This window comes from Diplotaxodon limnothrissa, linkage group LG17, assembly GCF_057381915.1.
Source record: "Diplotaxodon limnothrissa isolate DT_005_m linkage group LG17, D_limnothrissa_male_GT1.1, whole genome shotgun sequence".
Classification (NCBI taxonomy): Eukaryota; Metazoa; Chordata; class Actinopteri; order Cichliformes; family Cichlidae; genus Diplotaxodon; species Diplotaxodon limnothrissa.
The window spans coordinates 309,534-332,119 of NC_140612.1; the positions used below are offsets into that span (position 1 = coordinate 309,534).

At 38.8% G+C, this 22,586-nt stretch overlaps 1 protein-coding gene across 1 annotated transcript; it reads left to right on the forward strand.

Annotated features, from left to right (window-relative positions):
* The first annotated feature begins 12,842 nt into the window (after positions 1-12,842).
* On the forward strand, positions 12,843-14,721 carry LOC146614398 (ATP-dependent DNA helicase PIF1-like). The gene is made up of 2 exons (XM_085376218.1): positions 12,843-14,403; positions 14,496-14,721. Exons 1-2 carry the CDS (start codon positions 13,039-13,041, stop codon positions 14,502-14,504), a joined length of 1,374 nt encoding a protein of 457 aa, XP_085232344.1. The 5' UTR covers positions 12,843-13,038; the 3' UTR covers positions 14,505-14,721.
* The last annotated feature ends 7,865 nt before the right edge of the window (positions 14,722-22,586 follow it).

A 22,586-nucleotide genomic window follows, 5' to 3' on the forward strand; every position in this document is an offset into this window, starting at 1 on the left:
ACCGAGGTATAACTCATATTAGAGTAACACAGTGGTTGCTTTTTCTTAGTGAAACTTTGTCATTTTTGTATGTAAAAGGAGTGTTTGATGAGCTAACAACCCGATGCTAATGCCTAGCGCTCCTTTGAGCCCAGTGTGAAATGAAAATTTGACTGTGAACCACGGTTGATGTGTTGTTTTATTAATTACATTTGGTGTGTTCGTGTTTGTCAGTCTGTTACATAAGGTGCAGTTAGTTCTCTTCACAAATCAGTTGGTTAAAACGGCCTCATTCTTTATGCTGTAAAGATTTTAACGAACCGCCATCTTAGATTCAGTGTCAGCTGTCGGCAAGATCAAAGGAGCCATTTTACCGCCTCTGACCGAACACGGGAGAAAAAGAGTCACGTTTGTCCAGGTCTTGTGGATTAATTAAGAGAAAGGAGGGGGGGAGAAACTGAGGATTAAACATAGGCTATGTCCCCACATACACGGGTATTTTTGAAAACTGAGACTTTACGTTTTCGTTTTAAAAAACAATCCCGTCCACACATAAACGCAGAAATGAAGGAAAACTCTGCTAGGAACATACCAAAGCAACAGGTGGCGATATATTCCTAAAGTGTAGAAATGTTGGCCAATCAGAAGTCTAGAAGCCTCGGTGGGAAATAGCAAACAAAGATGGGGCATAAAAGCAGAACAGAGTCATATGTGTGGGGGGACAGTAACTGTGTGCGTATATGTAAGCATTTAAACACTGCAGAGAGAACAATTAACAGTAACCGTATTGTAGAAATGCATTTCATTGAAACAATAACGTGGCGCACAGTGTGACGTCAAAAAAGGCGCTGCGTTTTCTCCGTGTCCCTGTCCACACATAAATGCAAAAACGGCGTTTTCAAAAATATCCTGGCAAGCGTTTTTAGTTTTTCAGTGACCGAAAACGCCGTTTAAGTGTGGACGAAAGGTGCAAACGGATAGAAAAATCTCCATTTTCAAAAGTACCTGTGTACATGTGGACATAGCCCAAGAATATTAAGAACTCCTAATTTGTAGACTTTAATTTTTAAGAACTGTTTAACAAGGCTTGTTTGTGCCAACCTAAATCTGCAGCACAGTTTAAATTCTCACTTTGTGGAAAATTAATGAAATAAACAACAGCCCACCTTCACATAAATAAAATATGGCAGTATATTATTAGTAGTATGGTACATAGATATTTATTTTAAAACTACAGCATATTTAATGATACTATGTGCAGTTGGTAATATTTTAGGAAGTAGAATTTGAATGCAGACCACCTCAAATATTAAAGCCTTAAAAATATACACCGTGCAGTTTTTCATGTATGAGTGTTTTGCAATCTTAAATGAGATGTAGACCAAAGAAAACAGAGGAGAGTTGTTGTTTGTATTCCAGCTGTAGTAAACAAAGAAGTTTAGTGAATCTTTTTGACAACAGAGAGTGATGCAGTATTGATGCTGATTTGAGTTTTCTGATCCTGTATTTTTGTTCTTTGTCTTTTGTTACACAGAGTGAACTAGAAGCTTGGTTTTGCCTTTGCTGGCAAGTAAACAGTGATTGTAACTGAAGCAATATGAAATTGGGATTGTGTAACATGTTTAGCAATTTATATACAATAGTTTGGCTTTCTGTGATATCTTGCCATTTGCTCATGGGCAAAAACACATTTAGGATTTATAAGCAGTAAAGCCCCCCCCCCCCCCCCCCCCCTTACTAGATCTCTGAGTGTCCCTAAAAATGTCCCTGAAGTTTAATAGGCCATTTATGTCTAATTTTAATTTTAAAGGCTTATCAAAGCATTTCTCTAGTAATTATTGTTTTTATTACACATGTTAAGGCCATTTGGGACTCTGCAATTAAATGTTGCCCTCTTTAGACTAAAGTGAGTTCATTTTGTCTGAGGTAAAGTGCTGGGAAAAGTCTTTTTTTTCCTTGCAGATTTATTTTGTTCATGCTTTTTTGTCACATGTTTCAAATCATCTAACAGGGATGATATGAATAAATACAAAAAAGCATTTTAAAGTGATGATTTCACGTATGAAGCAGAGAAAACCAAACCAGAGCTATCTGTTCTAATGTGAGAACATGCTGGTCTCTAATACCCAGTTGTGGAAGCCCTGATACGAAGAACTACCATCAAGCATTTATAGTATCAAGTATTATTTGTGATTGTTGCATGCTTTGAAACTGTGATGTTATCATTTGATCAAGTGTGCAATGCGAGCAAATCATTGCTTGTGGTATCTGCTGTGTTATGTAATAGCACCAAAGTATTAGAGCTTTACGTTAATGAGGAATTTCTGTGGCTTATTGCAGATTGATAAAACGACACATCACCTTAATAAAGACAGAAATCTTTAATAAGGTGCAGAAAGAGAAGATGGGGTGTTTATAGTAAAGCTGTTGTAAACAAAGAATTTAACAGATTTTTTTTTTCACTACAGATTGTGATGCAGTATTGACTCTGATGCTGATTTTAGTTGTCTGATTCTGTATTTTTGTTCTTTTGTTACAGAGTGAAACAGAACTTTGGTTTTGCGTTTGCTGGTAAGTAAGCAGCAATTGTAACTGCAGTAATATGACATTGTCACTGTGTAACATGTTTAGCAACTTACCTAACGTAGTTTGGTTTTTGTGACATTACCATTTATTGATGGGCAAAATCAAATGGTCAGAATTTATAACTTGTAGCAGCAAAGGCCCCACACATGACCTCTGACTGTCCCTGAAGTTTAACAGGCCATTTGTGTCTGATTTTTATGTTTGAACACAAACAACTGTTTTTATACAGTTGTTTGTGTTCTCCGTTTGTTTGTGGATTTACGTAGCAGAGCACCACAGTTGTTGATTTATATCTTCACTCATATTCTGCTTATGTATTACATTAAAGTCAGACCACTATAGAAGTATTTTTGCCTGAGTGAACAGAAGTGGTAGGTTAAACATTTAAGCAATAATAAAAAAACTCAGAGAACCAGAGTTGTGAGTAGGCAATGTTGTGTATGTTAAAGCCTGTGTGTAATTTATATACAATAAGTTTAAATCAGTTTCTTAATAATTTGCTTGATACAATGTGTTTAAAATTTTATATAAAAGGGAAATATTGCAAAATACAAAAAGATTCCTGCCAACAGGTACAATGGAAGGACTTTTTATTATAATTTTTGTAATTGCAAAATGGTGTGCCACTGTTGTTACTATAACATGTCAGAATTTACATGTATTTTAGGATTTACATATTCAGATCAGAACTAAAACCTAATGAGGTTTTCCGTTGATTCTAACAGTTGTGGTTTTTTCACACTTTATTAAGCACTGACTTGTGATAGAAAATGATGGAGCTAAAAAGCCATAATCTGTACCAACAAATATTGGTGCCTCTTCTTTGCACTTCTGTAGTATGCATGCCTTTATTACACATGTTATCACCATGTGAGACTCTGTAACTGAAGTTTGTCCTCTTCAGACTACAGTGAGTTCATAAAGGCTTGGAGAAATTGAGGATTTTACTAGTTATTTCATGTCACAGTAAATTGGATTGTGTGCGAAGAGGTTCAACAGTCTAAGTCATTAAACAGTGATCTGATGTGTTGTTTCTTTTCTCTAGGATACTGATCTGATCGTCGCAAGTCTGGTAAGTAAAGGTTTTGTCTGCGGTACAGTGCTGAGAAAGGTCTTTCTTCCTTGCAGATTTATTTTGTTTATGCTTTTTTCACGTTTCAAATCATCTAACAAGGATGACCTGGATAAATACAAAAAGCAGTTTTAAAGTGATGATTTCATTTTTGAACCAGAACAACCTGGTCTAATGTAAAAACATGTTGGTCTCTAATACCCAGCTGTGGATGCCCTGATAGCAACAATTACCATCAAGCATTTACAGTAACTGGTAATGACTGGTTTACATCACTGGTTGATTTTGGTCCACTATAATTTCAGAATTGTCATAATTAGATCCAAACAGGACAGGCAAAAAAAGAAAAGAAAAAAGTCTTAATTAAGGCCCAATATAGGGTTTTCAAGTCATACCAAGAATCTTAATTTCATTAAAGTCCAGACTGATTCGTTTACACCAAGTGTTTTGTTTCATTCATTCAATTGGACTTGCTTGTGTGCTTCAGATCCTAAGTGTGATTAAACTTAAGCCCAGGACCTGATGAGTTGATGTAGGTCCTGAAGTAGTAAAGGAACTCTGGGACATCACAGTAACAGCACCATGTTTGACTTTAATGCTGGTGTTTTTCTCTCACTATAGATGATTCAGTTTAGTGCAGTTAGTCAGCACAGCTGTTGGTTATCATTGAGATATTATTAGGCAACTTGTTTTTGCCTGTTCAGCTACAACGTCTGGGAGGGTTTCTGTTTTCTGGGGTCTCCAGATCCTTAGAAATCTCTTTGTAAACCTTTACAGAACTATATGTGTTTGTTTCACATTAGAGCAGCTCACGACTAGCAGTTTAGGGACAATTAAATATTCACATAGGACAGGGGTCTCAAACTCCACTCTTCAAGGGCCGGTGTCCTGAAGCTTTTCCATGCGTCCCTGTTACAAAACACCTGAATAACATTTGTAGGTCATTAGTGAGAGGATAGAATTTCACTGTGTGCTGAAGTGACATCCCCTAAGACTACTCAAATTTGAGTAATTTAAGTGTTTGGAAAAATGTACTTCTAAAAGTACTTTCATTGCATCATGTTCATTCACTCATGAGCTGCTATAACATGAATCAAATGGCTGAATTACCACCTCAGCATGCAGTCACGTTCTGTAGAGTTTTGCTAATGACCTACTAATGTTATTCAGGTGTGTTGCAACAGGGACACATAGAAAAGTTTCTGGACACCAGGCCTTAAGGACCAGAGTTTGAGACCACTGGTGGTAGGGCATTGTGGATTTCAAAAGCTTCTTCCCTTAAATCACTGCCTAAAAACTGCTTTTTGTAATTTGTCATAATGACTTGCAAAATATAGGTGGGATGAAAACATAAGACATTTTATAGTGGCCTGATATTTTTATCAAGGCTGTTTTTTGAAAATAATCCTGCCCTAATTTACAAAAGATGAACTGTCTGAAAGTCATGTTTGTTTGTTTGTTTGTTTAAGAAATGTGGGAATCTCCAGCAAAGATCTTACATGCAACAGCTCAGATACAGCACTCACTTCTGTTCTTTTTTTTATCATGAAATGATCTACAAAGAAATTATCATCATACTAAATTTTGCTAATTAGGCCTTTATATCAGCTATGATACGTTTATTATAGATTTAGTGTAGTGCTTATTGCTGTGTATCAAACATGCCCCAAATGTGACTGAAATATGTAGAAACTGCTGTGTAGAAACTAGCTGTCTCCAAATTTCTCATTTTGCCAAAATTCATACAGAGTGGCCTGAAACTGTCTGCTGTAACCTCAGTGTGTTGGTTTTGTTGGACCATATAATATTTACAGTAAGTTACTGTAGCAGCACGTCTTGGTTTGAGTTTATAGACTTAGTTTATTGTTTTAATAGAACGTAAAAATGTCCTTATATCATTTGTTAAACATTGTCATTCTGTTCACTCCAATAATTTACTGTAGAAGTCTTTAGTATTTAAAGCCCTACATGTACTGTATTTTTGAGATTATAAGGCATAATGTCAATAAACAAGCCTGTTTTTAAGGCAGATTAAGCCAAACAGTCAGATAAGTCAAACTTTATTCAAGTCATTCATAAACAACTCTCAACACTGTTCAGTTGTAACACATAAAATACAGAACAATACACTCACTTTTTCAGTTCATTCCTCATCCACAAATCCATCAAACTCTTCATGGGTTGATCAGTTTGAAATCTGCTTCATAAGCATGTCTCTTAGCACGTGCCAGGTCCTTGTACACACACCATAATGTTATGTTGAAGCACCATACGAATTACTCTACGAGGGTCCTGACTATGGTAGCCATAATGCTCTGACAATACATCAAGCAGCGCAGCTTTGTAGCTTACCGAAGTATTACTAAAATATTTGACAGAATTTTGAGCGCTGTGTACCACAGAAATCCCGTTTGAGGTCAGTAAGCATAACCAGAATCGATACGCTAGGCACATTGTATGTTTTTGAGATAATGACAGGATTTTAGGTGTGCCATATAGTCTGAAGAATATGGTAAATCCAAGCATGTTGGAAATATGACTAATTCCAGGCCTTTTGTGTCTTACAGGTGACCTGCTGCAGAAGATCCTCTCTCTCTCTATCATTATAAGCAATTCTGTCTATCCTATCACTCTCCCAACTCTATCTAATTTGAAAGCCATTCTATCTTGTATCCCTTTCTCTACCGCTCTAATTTGAAAGCCATTCCATCTTGTATCCCTCTATCTCTACTGCTCTATCTAATTTGAGAATCCAAGTTTTCAGAAATCCTTTTCAGAATCCAATCTATCTGTTACAGAATTCTGAGAGATCTCTGCTCTCACTGCTCTTTCTTTCCTGTCTTTAAACTCTCTCACATTCAGTCATTTTGCTGGAAATTACAAGTTGAATATACAGTAGTAGAATTACAGTACAGTAGAACTTTTAGTAGAAACTACTTACACAGCCCTACATTTGTCATTTTAATTTTGCATTAGACTTTAGTTTGGACTGCTAGTTTGGCTTACTTTGATCAATTGTATAAAATATCACCTTTTTATAAGTTTATTTGTAATAAGATAATCTGGTTATTTTGTAATACATACATTCAGATAAATAATAAATTAGATCCAGTCTGTTAGTCTGTTTCATTGGCTATAACATTTGACTGCAAGTTTATAGTACTATTATTTAAGGACAAACCCATTTTGTCACTCAGTGTAAGTATTCAGTTAGTATTGTCATCGAGAAGCGCCTGAGGACTTCCTGTTTCCTGACTGCTGCAGAAAATCCAGCTGGAGAATCCTCATCACCAGTCATCTTATCACCACACCACCAAAGCTCCATATATTTGATTTCAATTTTAGATATCTGAAAGATTTACATAAACTCCCCTAAGAGCTAAGACTTTTAATATAGCCTGTTGATTGTTGAGATTTATTCTGCATATCATTTTACAGAAGTTGTAATTATTTACCAGTCTGGTTAAAAAAATATAAGTAAAATTATACAGTTTCAAAAAGAGCTACAATAAAACGGATCAAATTGTTTCCAGAGAACTTTGAATTTCCTTTATTTTGAGTTTGGAGTAGAAAATCAGCTTTTTATATATAATAGTACATTTCTCAGATTTAACAGTAATTTGAGGAGTTATACGTTTTTCTGTGTTTCAAGGTTCAGTTTTGTTTACATTTGTGTATAACCACATATAAGCTCCAGGTTGTACTTCAGCAAAATGCCAAGAAAAGGTCAAAGGTCTCAGTCTCAGAAGCTTAGACGTCAGAAGGAGAAAGAACAGCTGAATGTTTCTCAGAGCAGTGAGCAGGTAAAGGTGTGTGTTTCAACTTTTCCCAGCACTGAAGTGCAGAGCAGTGTTCAGACAGCCACAGTGTCTTATGCAGATGTGGTAAAGAAAGGTGTTCCCTCAGTGTCTGTCCCAGAGCCTGAAGTTATGCAGCTAATCCAGACTGAACCCCAGCTAACTGTACAAACACAGCATGATGAAGAGACAGCCACAGTGTCTTATGCAGATGTGGTAAAGAGAGGTGTTCCCTCAGTGTCTGTCCCAGAGCCTGAAGTTATGCAGCTAATCCAGACTGAACCCCAGCTAACTGTACAAACACAGCATGATGGACACGCTCCAGTACAGTCTCATGTACAGGTTACAAACAGTGAAAGTCGTCCACGAGTGAGTAGCGTCTGTGCTTCCCGAAGCCAGGCCGCTCCTAGGTATGGAAAGTACCGGAATCAGCAATGCATGGCTAACAGTTTGGTTTTCCTGTCATTCTTACACGAGGATGAATTTATTACCAGAGCAGATCTAAACCGTGTGTTGGACAAAGGCCATGCCGTCTATTCAGATGCCAGACTGAGGTTTGTGAACAGTGTGTTTCTAGCCTGCGATGAACTTCCTTCAGTTGTTACCAGCCGCAGACACGAGTATCAAGTCGACATGTCTCAGTTTGCTCATTACGGCACATTTGATGGTACAGATCACTTTCCGAGCCTTGAACAGGGATTACAGTGTTTGGCTTCAGACGTTCGCTATGCTTTGCTAGTCATGGGAGGAACAGTCATCGCTGTTAGCAGGCTGACTTCAGGTGAATATGCATATTTTGACCCTCACCCACGTAAGTCTACTGGTATGCCATTATCGCCAAGTGTAAGTGGTGGAACTGCAGTTATGTTGAAGTTCACACGTCTTAATGACATGATTGACAGGATCAAACGTTTGTACAGAATGTTCAGCATCGCACCAAGCTGCACTTATGAGCTACAGCCCATCGAGTTTCACAGTGAAAACGCTGCTGACCAAAGAGATGCTGATGAAAACAGACAAACAGCTACAACTGTTCCAGCACCAGCTTTAAATGAAGTTGTTCATGAAATAAACTCCCAAACATCTACTGACCAGACACAGAAGACTGTGAGAGACACTTTAACGACTGAAGTGACATCATCCAGAGTGGATTATTCAAATGAGACAGCTGCTACTGAAAACAACCATCTTCCTTCTGAGTATTTAGAAAAAGAAACATCTGCATCTTCTGTGAGAGAAACGCAGGTAACATCAGATTCTGTTCCTCAGAATGATTCAAACAGTGCCTCCTGTTTAACTAAGACAACAGAGGAACTCTCAGATAAACTGCTGAAACGTAATAAACAGCAAAGGAGAAAAATAAGGAGAAGATTATTAGCCCAAGAAAAACTACCACAGAGAAAGGAAAATAAGAAAAAGAAAGAAAGGCAGATGTACACTTTTGATGAAAGTTTTAAGGCAAAGAAAAAAGGTTGTAGTAGAAAGTCTAATGATCCTGATCACAGACAGAAGAAGAGTGTGTACAAAAAATATCTGTATAAACTAAATGCTACATATAGAGAGAAACAGAGAGAACATTTCAGAAGAACCTATAGAGAAAGTGCTAAAATAAGAGAGAAAAAAAGAGAATGTGTCATAAGGATGTATAAAGACGATTCTTTATTCCGAGAAAAGCAGAAGGAACGTATGAGAAAAACATATAAAGAATCTTATAGACAATTTCCTATGTTTAGAGAACAGCAGAAGGAACGTATAAGAAGAAATTACAGAACTTGTGCTGAATTCAGAGAAAAACATAAAGCTTACATGAGGTCATATGTATATAACCTATATAAAAAAAGCGAAGATTTTAAACAGAAAAAACGATCTTATCTGACTAAGCGTTATGGAGAAGAAAAACAATTTCAGCAACAACACAAGGACAATATGAGAGAACGAATGAGAGTAAAATATTGGAACGGTTTTTCTTTCAGACAGATGCATAATATCAGATGTGCAATGAATATAAAACGGAAATATCGCCAGATGCATCGACCAGCTGAGACTTTACAGTGTCATCCAGAGAACACTTTAATGAATGAGGCCATATCTCGTTTCAGATCAAACATTAAGTCAGCACCATCTTATGTTTGTACTGTTTGTCTAAAAGCTTCTTTTCCTAATCAGGTAAAAATCTGCAAAAGAGAAAATTACTCAAAACACCAGACTGTAGCTCATCAGTGCCTAACTGGTAAATTTGTTCATGTGTGTGATGAAGCATGTCATGATCACTGCAGCTTTCCTGTTGAGAGAAAAAAAGAGTATATCTGTCACACATGTCACAGTTCCCTCAAAAGTGGATGCATGCCCAGGCTTGCTGCTGTTAATGGTTTAGAACTGCAGGATATTCCAGCTGAACTTTGTGATCTCAACATTCTGGAGAGACATCTGATTGCCAAATGCATACCATTTGCTAAGATTATTCCTCTTCCAAAGGGGAGACAGAGACTCATACGTGGTAATGTGGTGTGTGTACCATCTGAGGTCCAACAAACAGTTGACAGTTTACCGAGGATCAGAAGCCAATCACAGATCATGAGGATAAAGCTGAAAAGACGACTGTGCTACAAAGGCCATCAGCTGTTCCAGACTGTCACCTGGTCTAAACTCATTCAAGCTCTGCGTAAACTGAAACAAATTCATCCACAGTACACAGATATTATTATCAGAGATGATGCATTGCTTTGTGATCCAACGTTACCTGATGATGACAGCAGTGATGAAGCCAGCATGGCAAGTGATGATTATAATGAAGCAGATTTAATGGAAATTGACAACTATGAAAAAGATGCCCTTTTGTGTGAAAGTGAGTCTCAAAGTGACCAAGATATTAATATGCAATCCTGTGATGAACAACCAGAGGAACAAAATCCAGATGAACCAGAAAGTGATTTGAACAATGGAGGTTTTGCTCTAGAAAGTTGTCTGCAGCCTGTAGACATTTCAGAAGAGATTCTCTGTTTCACTGATAACACATATTGTGTGGCTCCTGCAGAAAGAAACAATCCTGTTAGCTTCTTCAGAACTCCTCATTTGGAAGCCATGGCATTTCCTGTGCAGTTTCCTACTGGTCAGAATACACTGGATGAAAAGAGACGTCTTAAACTCACACCAAGTGCTTACTTCAAGTCAAGGCTTTTCAACATTGATGCAAGATTTGCTAAAGACACAAATTACCTGTTTTTCTCACAGTTTGTCACTGAAATACACTTGGCTAATTCCAGCATGACAATACAGCTAAGGAAAGGTAAAACTATGACCAAAGATGGACGCAAAATCACATCAGGAATGTTACAAAGTAAGACAGAAGTAGAGAAGCTGGTAAGAAATAAAGATGCAATCAGATTTATGCAGCCACTCAGAGGAACTCCAGCTTACTGGCAGAAAACTACCAGAGATCTATTCAGCATGGTTCGCCAAATAGGAACACCTCAGTTCTTTGTCACTTTCTCTGCTGCTGAGATGAGATGGCCTGAAGTGATTCAAGCAATAAAGAGACAGCAAGGTGAAGAGGTTGATTTTGAAGCCCTGGACTGGTCAGAAAAGTGTGAAATTCTAAGATCAAATCCAGTAACCACCATGCGAATGTTTGATAAACGTGTTGAGGCTTTGTTCAGAGATTTGCTTTTTTCTCCTGCACAGCCCCTTGGTGAGATCATTGATTACTTTTACAGAGTTGAGTTCCAGCACAGAGGTAGTCCACATATACACATGTTGCTGTGGATTCGAGAAAAGGTAGAAGCAGATGTGGATGACGACCAAACTGTCTGTGACTTTGTTGACAGATACATCTCAGCTCAACTCCCTGATCCAGAAAAACAACCTGAACTGCACAAAAAAGTCACTGAGCTACAAAAGCACAGCAAAAACCACACAAAGACATGCTTTAAGAGTGTGAACTCTGGTTGTAGATTTGGGTTTCCCAAACCACCAGCCACAAGAACAATGATTGTGAGACAGGATGAGGATTCAGACACTGAAGCTGCAAAAGCCAAACTCAGACCTTTGTTGAACCTGCTGAAGGAACCTGAAGCTGCTTCCCTCACCATAGAGCAGATTCTGTCACGATGCAACTTGACAATGAATGAGTATGAACAATGCCTCCAAGACATAAACAAGAAAACAGCTCTGATTCTGAAACGTGACCCAAATGAGTGTTGGATCAACAATTACAACCCAGACCTGCTTGAAGCCTGGAACTCTAATTTAGATGTCTCATTCATTTTGAATGCCTATTCATGTATAGAATACCTCTGTAAATATATAACAAAGAAAGAATCTGGCCTCTCTGAATACCTGAAGACAGTTATTGACAACTCTGATAAGAACACCGTCAATGAGTGTGATGAAATGAGAGCTGTGATGCAGGCTTACTCAAAAAAGAGAGAAATCAGCGCACAGGAGTGTGTGACTCGAGTCTGTGGCCTAAAAATGAAAAAATGTTCCCGCAGTGTTGTATTTGTACCAACAGATGATAACCCAGTAAAAATGAGTCGGCCCATGAGCTTCCTGGAAAGCACAACACACGACAGTTGTAATATTTGGATGACAAGTTTGAGTGATAAATACAAATGCAGACCTGAGACCCCAGAATATGAGGAAATGTCACTGGCTGATTTTGCTGCCTTGTGCAGGTTGGTGAGTGGTCCAAATGAAGGAAAAGATGTGCTTCCTCTTCTAAACCAGCTTGGATTTGTACAAAGGCGAAAGAATGATAAACCAGCTATAATCAGATATTACCACTGTTCACAGGAAAAAGATCCTGAGCAATATTATGGTCGACTGTTGAGACTTTACCTTCCACACAGATCAGAGCAGGAACTGAAACCACAAGGGTTCCAAACCTATCAGTCCTTCTACAACTCAGGTTTTGTACGACTTCCATGTTCAGACCACAGTGAGTCTGTGAAAAGGGTTGTGAAAAGAAATAAAGACAAGTATGAGAAGAACTCTGAGGATATTGAGAGTGCACTGGAAGAGTTTGAACAAAATAGGGATGTTGTGATTGATGAATGGTGTAATCTTGCTCCTGAATCTGAAGTTGTGAGGCTGCAATGTGATGAGAATCTTCCTGAGAGACATTCTGATGATGAGAACGAACAGGAGAATGTCCCCGACTACAGTCGTCAGTCTGATGCTGTAACAGAGATCAGAGCCATCAGAGAACAACCTGCAGTAGATCCAGCCGTGGTACGTGTAATGTATCAGAATCTGAACCAGAAGCAGGCCTGCGTGTTCTATACTATAAGAGACTGGTGTATTCAGCGAGTTTGTGGTTTGAACCCAGATCCATTTTTCTTCTATATCAACGGTGGTGCAGGAACTGGAAAGTCACATCTGATTAAATGTATTCACTCTGAAGCATCAAAGATCCTGAGCAGACTGCCTGCTAATGCAGAAGAAGCTGACATATCAAATCCAACTGTTTTACTGACTTCATTTACCGGTACAGCAGCTTTTTCTATCAATGGCTCTACATTACATTCTCTACTGAAACTACCCAGGAGTCTGAAACCACCCATTCAAGGACTTGGTAACCAACTGGATGAAGTCAGATCTGAGCTGATGAATGCTGAAATTATTGTTATTGATGAGATTTCAATGGTTTCAAAACCCCTTTTTGCTTATGTGGATGCAAGACTGAAACAAATCAAAGGCACTCAGAGACCTTTTGGTGGAATGTCAGTTTTAGCTGTTGGAGATTTTTACCAGCTGCCACCAGTGCGACAGTCTAAACCTCTCTGTGTTTACGATCCAGAACAGATTGACCTATGGCAGGAACATTTTCAGATGATCACTCTAACCGAGATCATGCGTCAGAAAGATGATGTGGCCTTTGCAGAGATGCTGAACAGGATTAGAGTCAAAGAAAAGACAGATGAGCTTTCTCAGTGCGACAGAGATTTGTTGTCACAGGCTGTGACTGCACCAGAAGAATGTCCAACTGAGGTCTTACACATTTATGCCACCAACAAGAATGTGGAATCCCACAACACAGATACCCTGAAGAAGCTTCATTCAAACATCATAATCATCAATGCAGACGATTTCCAGAAGGATAAATGTACAGGCAGAATGGAACGAAGAGACAAACCATTTACAGGTGGGAGAAATGATTTACCTGACACTCTGAATGTTGCTGAAGGAGCTCGAGTCATGCTGACCAGAAACTTGGACACACTAAACGGTTTGGTCAACGGTGCTTTTGGTATACTGGTAAAGGTGGTGAGATCTGAAAATGATGGACACATAATTAAACTGGGGCTCAGGATGGACAACCGGCAGCCTATGAGACACAACCGCAGTGCTAATGCAGCTTCTGATGATCTGGTTTACATTGAGAGAGCAGAGGAGAGTCTGAAGTTTAAAGGAGCAGTACGCAGACAGTTTCCTGTAAAGCTAGCATTCGCTTGCACAATTCACAAAACTCAGGGTCTTACAACACAGACAGCTGTAGTTTCAATGAAGAACATTTTTGAACCAGGTATGGCTTACGTTGCTCTCAGCAGGGTGACGTCTCTCAGTGGACTCTATTTGCAGGACTTGGATGAGAAAAAGATTTACGCCAATCCCGAGGTAACTGCAGCGCTCCAAACCATGAGACAAGCCAGTGTTGAGGAAATGATGCCTCTTCTTCAGGTCAGAGAAACAGCCAGCAGACTTGACACTCTTACACTGATCCATCACAATACAGAGGGTTTGCCATCTCACATCAGTGACATCAAGAGTCATCATGAAATGTGTTTAGCAGATGTTTTGTGTCTCACTGAGTCTCACCTTCAAGGCTCCTTTGTTGCAGACAGTCTTCATTTGGACGGCTACACCATGTTCAAACGCAACAGACATGTGTCCTACACAAACTTTCCTCACATGGCCAGCAGAAGTGGTGGGGGAGTTGTTGTGTATTTGAGGAATCATTTTCAGGTTCAGGTAAAACAGTATCTGCATAATGTCACTGATCTTGAGTTTTTAGTGTTGAAGGTTCAGGCTCCATTCCCTGCACTCATTGCTGTTGTGTACAGACCCCCTGACTACAGTTTGACACCATTCATGCAAAACCTGGTAAGTCTTTTAGATTCACTTGAAATAATGGACTGTCACCCAATAATTGTGTGTGGAGATTTTAATGAGAACCAGTTGCAGAGTGGAAGAAAACAGATTCTGGAGCAGTTTCAGTCGAGAGGGTATTCACAGCTGATCACTTCTGGCACTACAGACAAGAACACCCTGCTTGACCTCATTTTTATTTCTCAGCCACAGAAATGTCTATATTCAGGTGTTCTGAGATCATATTACAGTTACCACAACCCTGTGTTTTGTGTCCTGTCCTCGAGCCAATCATGAAGTCATCTGGTGAGTTTTGAAACAATTACAGATCATGTTTGTTACAGAGTTTACTGATTGTAGAGCATGAAAAATATTTTTCATTGAAAAAATTGTCTTCCCTACTCTGTCTGTCAGAAGACCCTTTCTTATTGCAATGTTATTAATCATTTCACCAAATCATTGCTGAACTTCATGCAGAGCAGAGAACATCTGCTATCATGCACCTCTGATCTGAAATGTGCTGCAACATTTATTAAACCAACATCATTTCTTTTATTCTCATGTTTTAAATGACTAAATCTTTTTACTGTGACGTATGTAGCTCAACAAACGAGATCTTCCCCTCCAAGGGCTTGAAAATATGAAATAGTAAATAAATAAATCCCACATAAATGCAGGTATTTATTATGGGTCACATGAATAAATACAGACAATTATATTTTCTTGATTATAGTAGCTTTTGTAGAATCAAAAGTTTTTGTGATGAATGAGTTTTTGCTTATCATGTTTTACAGGTAAAAAATGTCAAAAGTTATAAACTATCTTTAGGCTACCAGAGATGTCTATAATGATACATTATGTAGAGAAAAACATTAGTACAGCTTACAGAATATGTATAAAAACTGATTTAGAAGTAAATGGATAGTTTTCTGAAAGTTCCCGACTACAGTTTAACACCACCCACCCAGATCAGCCCCCAAGTGTCTATGTAATGCTGGTATGGTGTGTGAGTTTGACTTGGCCTTTATCCACCCAAACCCAAACCCACCCGGATAAAGGCCAAGTCAAACTCACACACCATACCAGCATTACATCACAGAATTCTCTGAGCAGCTGGAAAAAGCTGCTAATAAACAAAGACATCAAAAAGTGTGGGCTTTAGGTGTAGCCCCCGCTTTCTGATGCACTAATTAGACTTAGTAACCGACACCCCATACCAGCATTACATAGACACTTGGGGGCTGAGCTGGGTGGGTGGTGTTATAAGCACGTGTTTTGTTAGATATATTTTTTCAGACACCATCTTCATGAACTGCTGAGCCAAACCTGATCCATCAGTGCTGGACTGCACAGATAACTACATGCCACAAGGAGACTGCTGTGTTATGAATTGCCATACCAGTGTGTCTTCAATGGAGAAGATGACACACCCATCACCTGACCTCCTGCCTGATCTGGAGACCATCATCATGCTACCACACTACACACCTCTGAGACCATCAATGATGACTCATACTGAGGAAACTGTATTTCCTGTCAGAGATGCTCAGTGATCCTCAGAGCAGAGAGAGGTATCATTCTTTATCTTTGATAAAAAAAAAAAATGTCAGTGTTTTTAATTCAATTAATTAATTTAAATCCTGTTTATTGCATAAATAATTCCACACTCAAATGATTATACTTGTTGACACTTTTTGAGTTTTAATTCACATTATGGATTACAAATCTATGCTTTTTCTACTCTGTCTCTCTGTGCAGGTATTGCTGTCTTCTGAGTTCTTCCGTGTCCCAACTGAGGCCTTCAAACCTCATTGCAGAGCTCATGTCTTTCCTCACCATCATGTGAGTGTGAGATTGCTCTGGATTCTGGTTATGTGGCCTGCAGCACCTATAAGGTATTTCAACATTGTTCATTGTATAACTTATTTGTAGTTTTTAGGGTTTCTACAGACAAAAAAAATGTTCCTTTTTCTGTATTTTTTAGAACAAGCTCGTCCAGTGTGCCTGCATTCCAGCTTCTTAGACTCTACGCAAGTGGACAGAGTATCAGTGTTTGGCCACTCTTACAGACACTGACTTCTGTCAATTCACTTCTACTGATCGGGCACCTCACTCCAGGAAGACAGAGGGCTGCAAGCCTGTCATCATTTCCAGTGTGGCTTTGTATTCTTGGGGTAGCATCAGATTTTTCCCACAAATATTCAAAGGTAACACTTGTTTTAAGCTTAGTTATTAAATCAAAAGTCTTCCCTTGTGTCATGTCTGTGAAGGTTCTCATGATGTCCTTTGATGTAGTCTCTCTCTTCACTTGCATACCCACTACAGAGGCAGTGGAGACTGTCAGAAAACGACTGCAAGAAGACAGCTCCTTGGAAGACAGGACCAACTTCACACCCGATCAGATGTGCACACTGTTAGACCTCTGCCTCACCACTACATATTTCAAATACAACGAGGGTTTCTACAGACAAAAACATGGCTGTGCCATGGGTTCCCCTGTGTCACCTGTTGTAGCCAACCTTTACATGGAGGAAGTGGAAAGGAAGGCTCTTGGCTCTTTCAAAGGAAGAGTACCCAGCCACTGGTAGAGATATGTAGACGACACCTGGGTCAAAATCAAAAGGCAAGAAGTGGAATCCTTCACTGCGCACATTAACGCCGTGGATAAAAACATCAAGTTCACCAGGGAAGACACAAAGGACGACTGTTTGCTTTTCCTGGACTGCGCTGTGCACATTGAAGAGAACGGCAAACTCAACATCGAAGTTTACTGGAAGCCCACACACACGGACCAGTACCTCCTCTTTGACTTCCATCACCCTCTGGAACACAAACTTGGAGTAATTAGGACACCCCCCCGGGCAGAACATGTTCCCTCTAAGCCTGAAGGGAAAAAGAAGGAACACACACATGTAAAGGAAGCACTCAAAACGTGTGGCTATCCTAATTGGGCGTTTATAAAGTCAGCAAAGATGCACAGAAAAGAACATCAGATACCAGCGAGGGAGGATAAGAAAGACAGATGCAACAACATTGTCATCCCCTATGTACTAATTAGACTTAGTAACCGACACCCCATACCAGCATTACATAGACACTTGGGGGCTGAGCTGGGTGGGTGGTGTTAAAAGCACTTGTTTTGTAGATATATTTTTTCAGACACGGCACAGTCTCCTTTGTGGCAAAACCTTCAAACTTCACCATCCTCAGCTGAAACAACAACATCTTAACACCATCTTCATGAACTGCTGAGCCAAACTTGATCCATCAGTGCTGGACTGCACAGATAACTACATGCCACAAGGAGACTGCTGTGTTATGAACTGCCATACCAGTGTGTCTTCAATGGAGAAGATGACACACCCATCACCTGACCTCCTGCCTGATCTGGAGACCATCATCATGCTGCCACACTACACACCTCTGAGACCATCAATGATGACTCATACTGAGGAAACTGTATTTCCTGTCAGAGATGCTCAGTGATCCTCAGAGCAGAGAGCGGTATGATTCTTTATCTTTGATTTAAAAAAACAAATGTCAGTGTTTTTTAATTCAATTAATTAATTTAAATCCTGTTTATTGCATAAATAATTCCACACTCAAATGATTATACTTGTTGACACTTTTTGAGTTTTAATTCACATTATGGATTACAAATCTATGCTTTTTCTACTCTGTCTCTCTGTGCAGGTATTGCTGTCTTCTGAGTTCTTCAGTGTTCCAACTGAGACATTCAAACCTCACTGCAGAGCTCATGTCTTTCCTCACCATCATGTGAGTGTGAGATTGCTCTGGATTCTGGATTCTGGTTATATGGCCTGCAGCACCTATAAGGTATTTCAATATTGTTCATTGTATAACTTATTTGTAGTTTTTAGGCCTTAACACAAATAAAATGTTCCTTTTTCTGTATTTTTTAGAATAAGCTCGTCCAGTGTGCCTGCATTCCAGCTTCACAGAAAAGAACATCAGACACCAGCGAGGGAGGATAAGAAAGACAGACACAACAACATTGTCATCCCCTATGTAGCCGGTGTATCAGAAAAACTCAGGAGAGTTTTCTCCAAATACGACATCCCAGTGTACTTCAGACCCAGTAACACACTCAGACAGAAACTGGTTCACCCGAAAGACAAAACTCCTAAACACAAACTTAACAATGTGGTGTACGCTGTACAGTGCAGCGAGGAATGCCCAGACTTCTACATCGGAGAGACCAAACAGCCACTTCACAAGCACATGGCACAACATAGAAGAGCTACCTCCACGGGACAAGACTCAGCAGTTCATCTGCATCTAAAGGACAAAGGTCAGTCTTTGAGGATGCCAATGTTCACATTTTGGACAGATGGAGGAGTGAAAGAAGCCATTTACGTCCACTGTGAGCGACCATCTTTAAACAGAGGCGGTGGTTTATGACACCAACTGTCTGCCATCTATAATCCAGTTTTGAGTTCCCTCCCCAGACACCGTAACGTCCACTCACATCCTGGGAGTGGGCGTGGGTGATTTCCTGACCTCGGGAAATCACATGATAGGGTGGGGCCAGGTTTCACAATGAGCTCACCCGAAACCCTGGCTGATTGGGACCCACACCCACTTTCACACCTTGGCTCATGTGATTAGGTAGAGGATCATCAGGGGGTTCTTTGTCCCTCTTTGGGGGGAAACTCCCACTGGGTTTAAATCTGGGACTCTCCACCATTGACCCTTAGAACTGAAGAAGCTTCTCGGATGAGAGGTGAAACGTCTTCAAGGAACTCAAAGAAGTCCAGACGCTTTTCTTTCCAAGCTCCTTAGACTTCACTTGTGTTAATTACATTTTATTTGTTGTTGTTTTCTTTTAGATTTATATGCAGTGATTGGATGTGGTGGAGCTTTGTTAACCGTGTGGAAAACATCTGTTTGTGATGATATTTACAATGAGGCTTTAAGGTGACAGTTTCCATGTAATTTCAATCCTCTTACTAAGCAAAAACATGTTTGCAATTAACATATTTTTTCAGTTTTGTCTTTTGGATTTATGGTTAACATTCCTCTGTGACAGCAAATACTAAACTGGTCCAAGTAACCAGCATATCATTGGTCAAAGGCAAAAAGGACCACATGTCACACTAGCAATGAATTTTTGACTGTGTTTGTGTTAGTATAGAGTAGGTCTAACAGTGGTTTTCCACATCTGCTCTAATATATATAGATAATGGGTCAGACATATAAAGTCATTTTGAAAAGTTCATAAAGGTCATTTATATGTGTTCCTCTTTATCATTTTATATCAGGTCAAACAGCAGACTTGAGTTTTGATCAGGGTAGAACCATAACATTCATGCTAATGGTTCTACTGTTTACAGTTACTTTATGATGGATTTCACCCTGGTCACAGCACTATCTGAAAAGCTGTTAGAGGTAAAGTTAAGCCAATTAATACCTCATCATAAGTCACTCTCTAACGCAGGGCAGTGATTATTATTCACTGTAATTTATTCCACAACAATGTTCTTTATTTGATTCTTTAAATATGCACATCGATTGTTTAGCTGTGTGACTCTCCACACCTGAAATATATCACAATGTGGACTTCATTTCGACAGTATTTTGTAGATTGGTACCATATTTATCATCGAATCATCTTGTGCATTTATTAACTAAATGTTGTTTGGTTTTTTTTTGTTTGTTTGTTTGGGGTTTTTATGTTGCCATTTTTACATTTCACCAACTGTGTAAATTCTGCAATTTTACCTTGGTTTTGTTTCACATCAGTTTATCTGCTGGCTGGTATTCCTGTCTTCCTTCTCTCACCCCAACCGGTCGCAGCAGATGGCCGCCCCTCCCTGAGCCTGGTTCTGCTGGAGGTTTCTTCCTGTTAAAAGGGAGTTTTTCCTTCCCACTGTCGCCAAAGTGCTTGCTCATAGGGGTCATATGTCATATGATTGTTGGGTTTTTCTCTGTATCTATGAAGCGCCTTAAGGTGACTTTTGTTGTGATTTCTTGCTATATAAATTGAATTGAATTGGTTTTCTTTCTTTTCTAATGTTTCTGGTCATTTTTCACAGTTAAACAAGTAACTTTGAGGTTACTTCATCGTTTTCAGCTGTTATCTGTATAAAATTTTTTCCTAATAATTACATTTCTGCAAAATTATAGCAATTCTGGTAAGTTGTAATATTTCTGCCAAGTTATTAATTTTTTAATCAATTATTACATTTCTGCTAAGTTGTAGCTTCTGGTAAACTACAACATTTCTGCTGAATTGTTATGTTTCTTCTAAGTTATTGCATTTCTGCTAAGTTATTACATTTTTGCTAACTTGATGTTGTTCTGCAAAGTTATTAAAATTTCAACAACTTTTTAAACACTGACTTTGATTTCTTCAGCTTCTTCAGCTATTTTCAACTATTTTCAGCAGACAGCTTCAGCTTTACAGCATGCACACTGCATTTTCGCAGGAAATGCAAATTTTTCTAGTATAGATTTGTTTAACTGACTGAAGCAATGACAACAGTCTTCTCCTGAACACCAACACCAAGGATGTGGTAAAGAGTTCACCAGACCTAAAAACAAAACAAAACAATGCAGGACAGTCTGCAAAGATGTTGAGTCAGTCAGACATCGTGCAGAGCAGATGAGGAAGAAGTTGTAATCTAAAATGGAGAACAATAAATACAGCCACCTAAGCATCCTCACAGGACAAGATGAACTGCAGTGAGAGGGTCATCTTACTGCACTGCAGGACTCAGAGGTTCAGGACGGTCTTTATCCCCATTGCCATGAGGCTTTTTAAAAGAAACTACTCACATGTTCTTCTCACATTTATTTCTTTTACTCTAATAAACACTGGTAGTAATCATATGAATTCTGAGCTAAATGGACTTGCCCTGATAGGCTTCAGCCAGCACAGAAGCTAATACACCACAACACTTAGGGAAACTGAAACTGACTGTTATTAATGTTTTCAAACTGTTTAAGAAAAACATATATAATCTTTCAGCCTTCTAAAAAACACACATAAAAACAGTATTATATGATGTTGAACATACAGATAGGCAGTTGTTGGCCTACAGGAGTGTTCTTTATCGAAGGTTTTAAGTGCTTAAAAAGTCTGTTAAGCTCTGTACAGAGCATGCAATGTAACTGTACATTAGAGAGTGTTTTATAAACCATGTCTTCTGTTTCATTTAATAAACATGAGACTGCTTTATGCATTTTCAGCTATTTATTAGATTTTATCAGATTAAAAAACACTTAGCATAAGAATGCAGTTGAAACTATAACTTTTAAATATTGTTTAAATGAATGAACATAGCAACTTGAACATTTTAAAAAATACAAACAAAACAAATGAACTATATTTATATATATAGATCTATATATATATATATACATATCTATATCTATATCTATATATATATCTATATATATCTATATCTATATATATTTATTCTGGTTTTTTTATGTGTACTATTTGTTTTCCTTTGATTTTTACAGTAAAAGTGATCCTGTGCTTCTCAAACTCCTCCTCGTAGGGCTTCCACATCTCCTCTTCAATGAAGAGGGTTTCTCCAGTTAGAAGGAGAACTTGCAGCTGGGTGGACTGCAGTGCACTGCACTGCTCTGCAGTGTCCACACCAACTACAGTTACTTGAGTACTTTCATCTTCCTTTGTCTGTCAATACACAAAAAGCATATATTTAATATGGTAATCACGTCTTGATGCATGCTCAATGATCCATGTAAGTAAATCCCAAAAGGATGATTCTGTTCATCTGGACGTAGCATTTTCAAGTGGGAGAAATGTTTTGTCACTCATCCAGGTGACTTCTTCAGTCTGTTTTACCCAATCTTTTAAACAGTACATTGCATAATGACTGAAACTAGCCCACTGAAGAAGCAATAGGCTGGGAGGTCAGTTAATTGGTCAGTAATATACAAATTGTCACGGGCACTGATCAAAGACCACAGAAACCTGCAGTCCGCTGAGACTGAAGAAGTCACTTGGATGAGTGATGAAACATTTCTCCCACTTGAAAATGCTACGTCCAGATGAACAGAGTCAATCTTTTGGA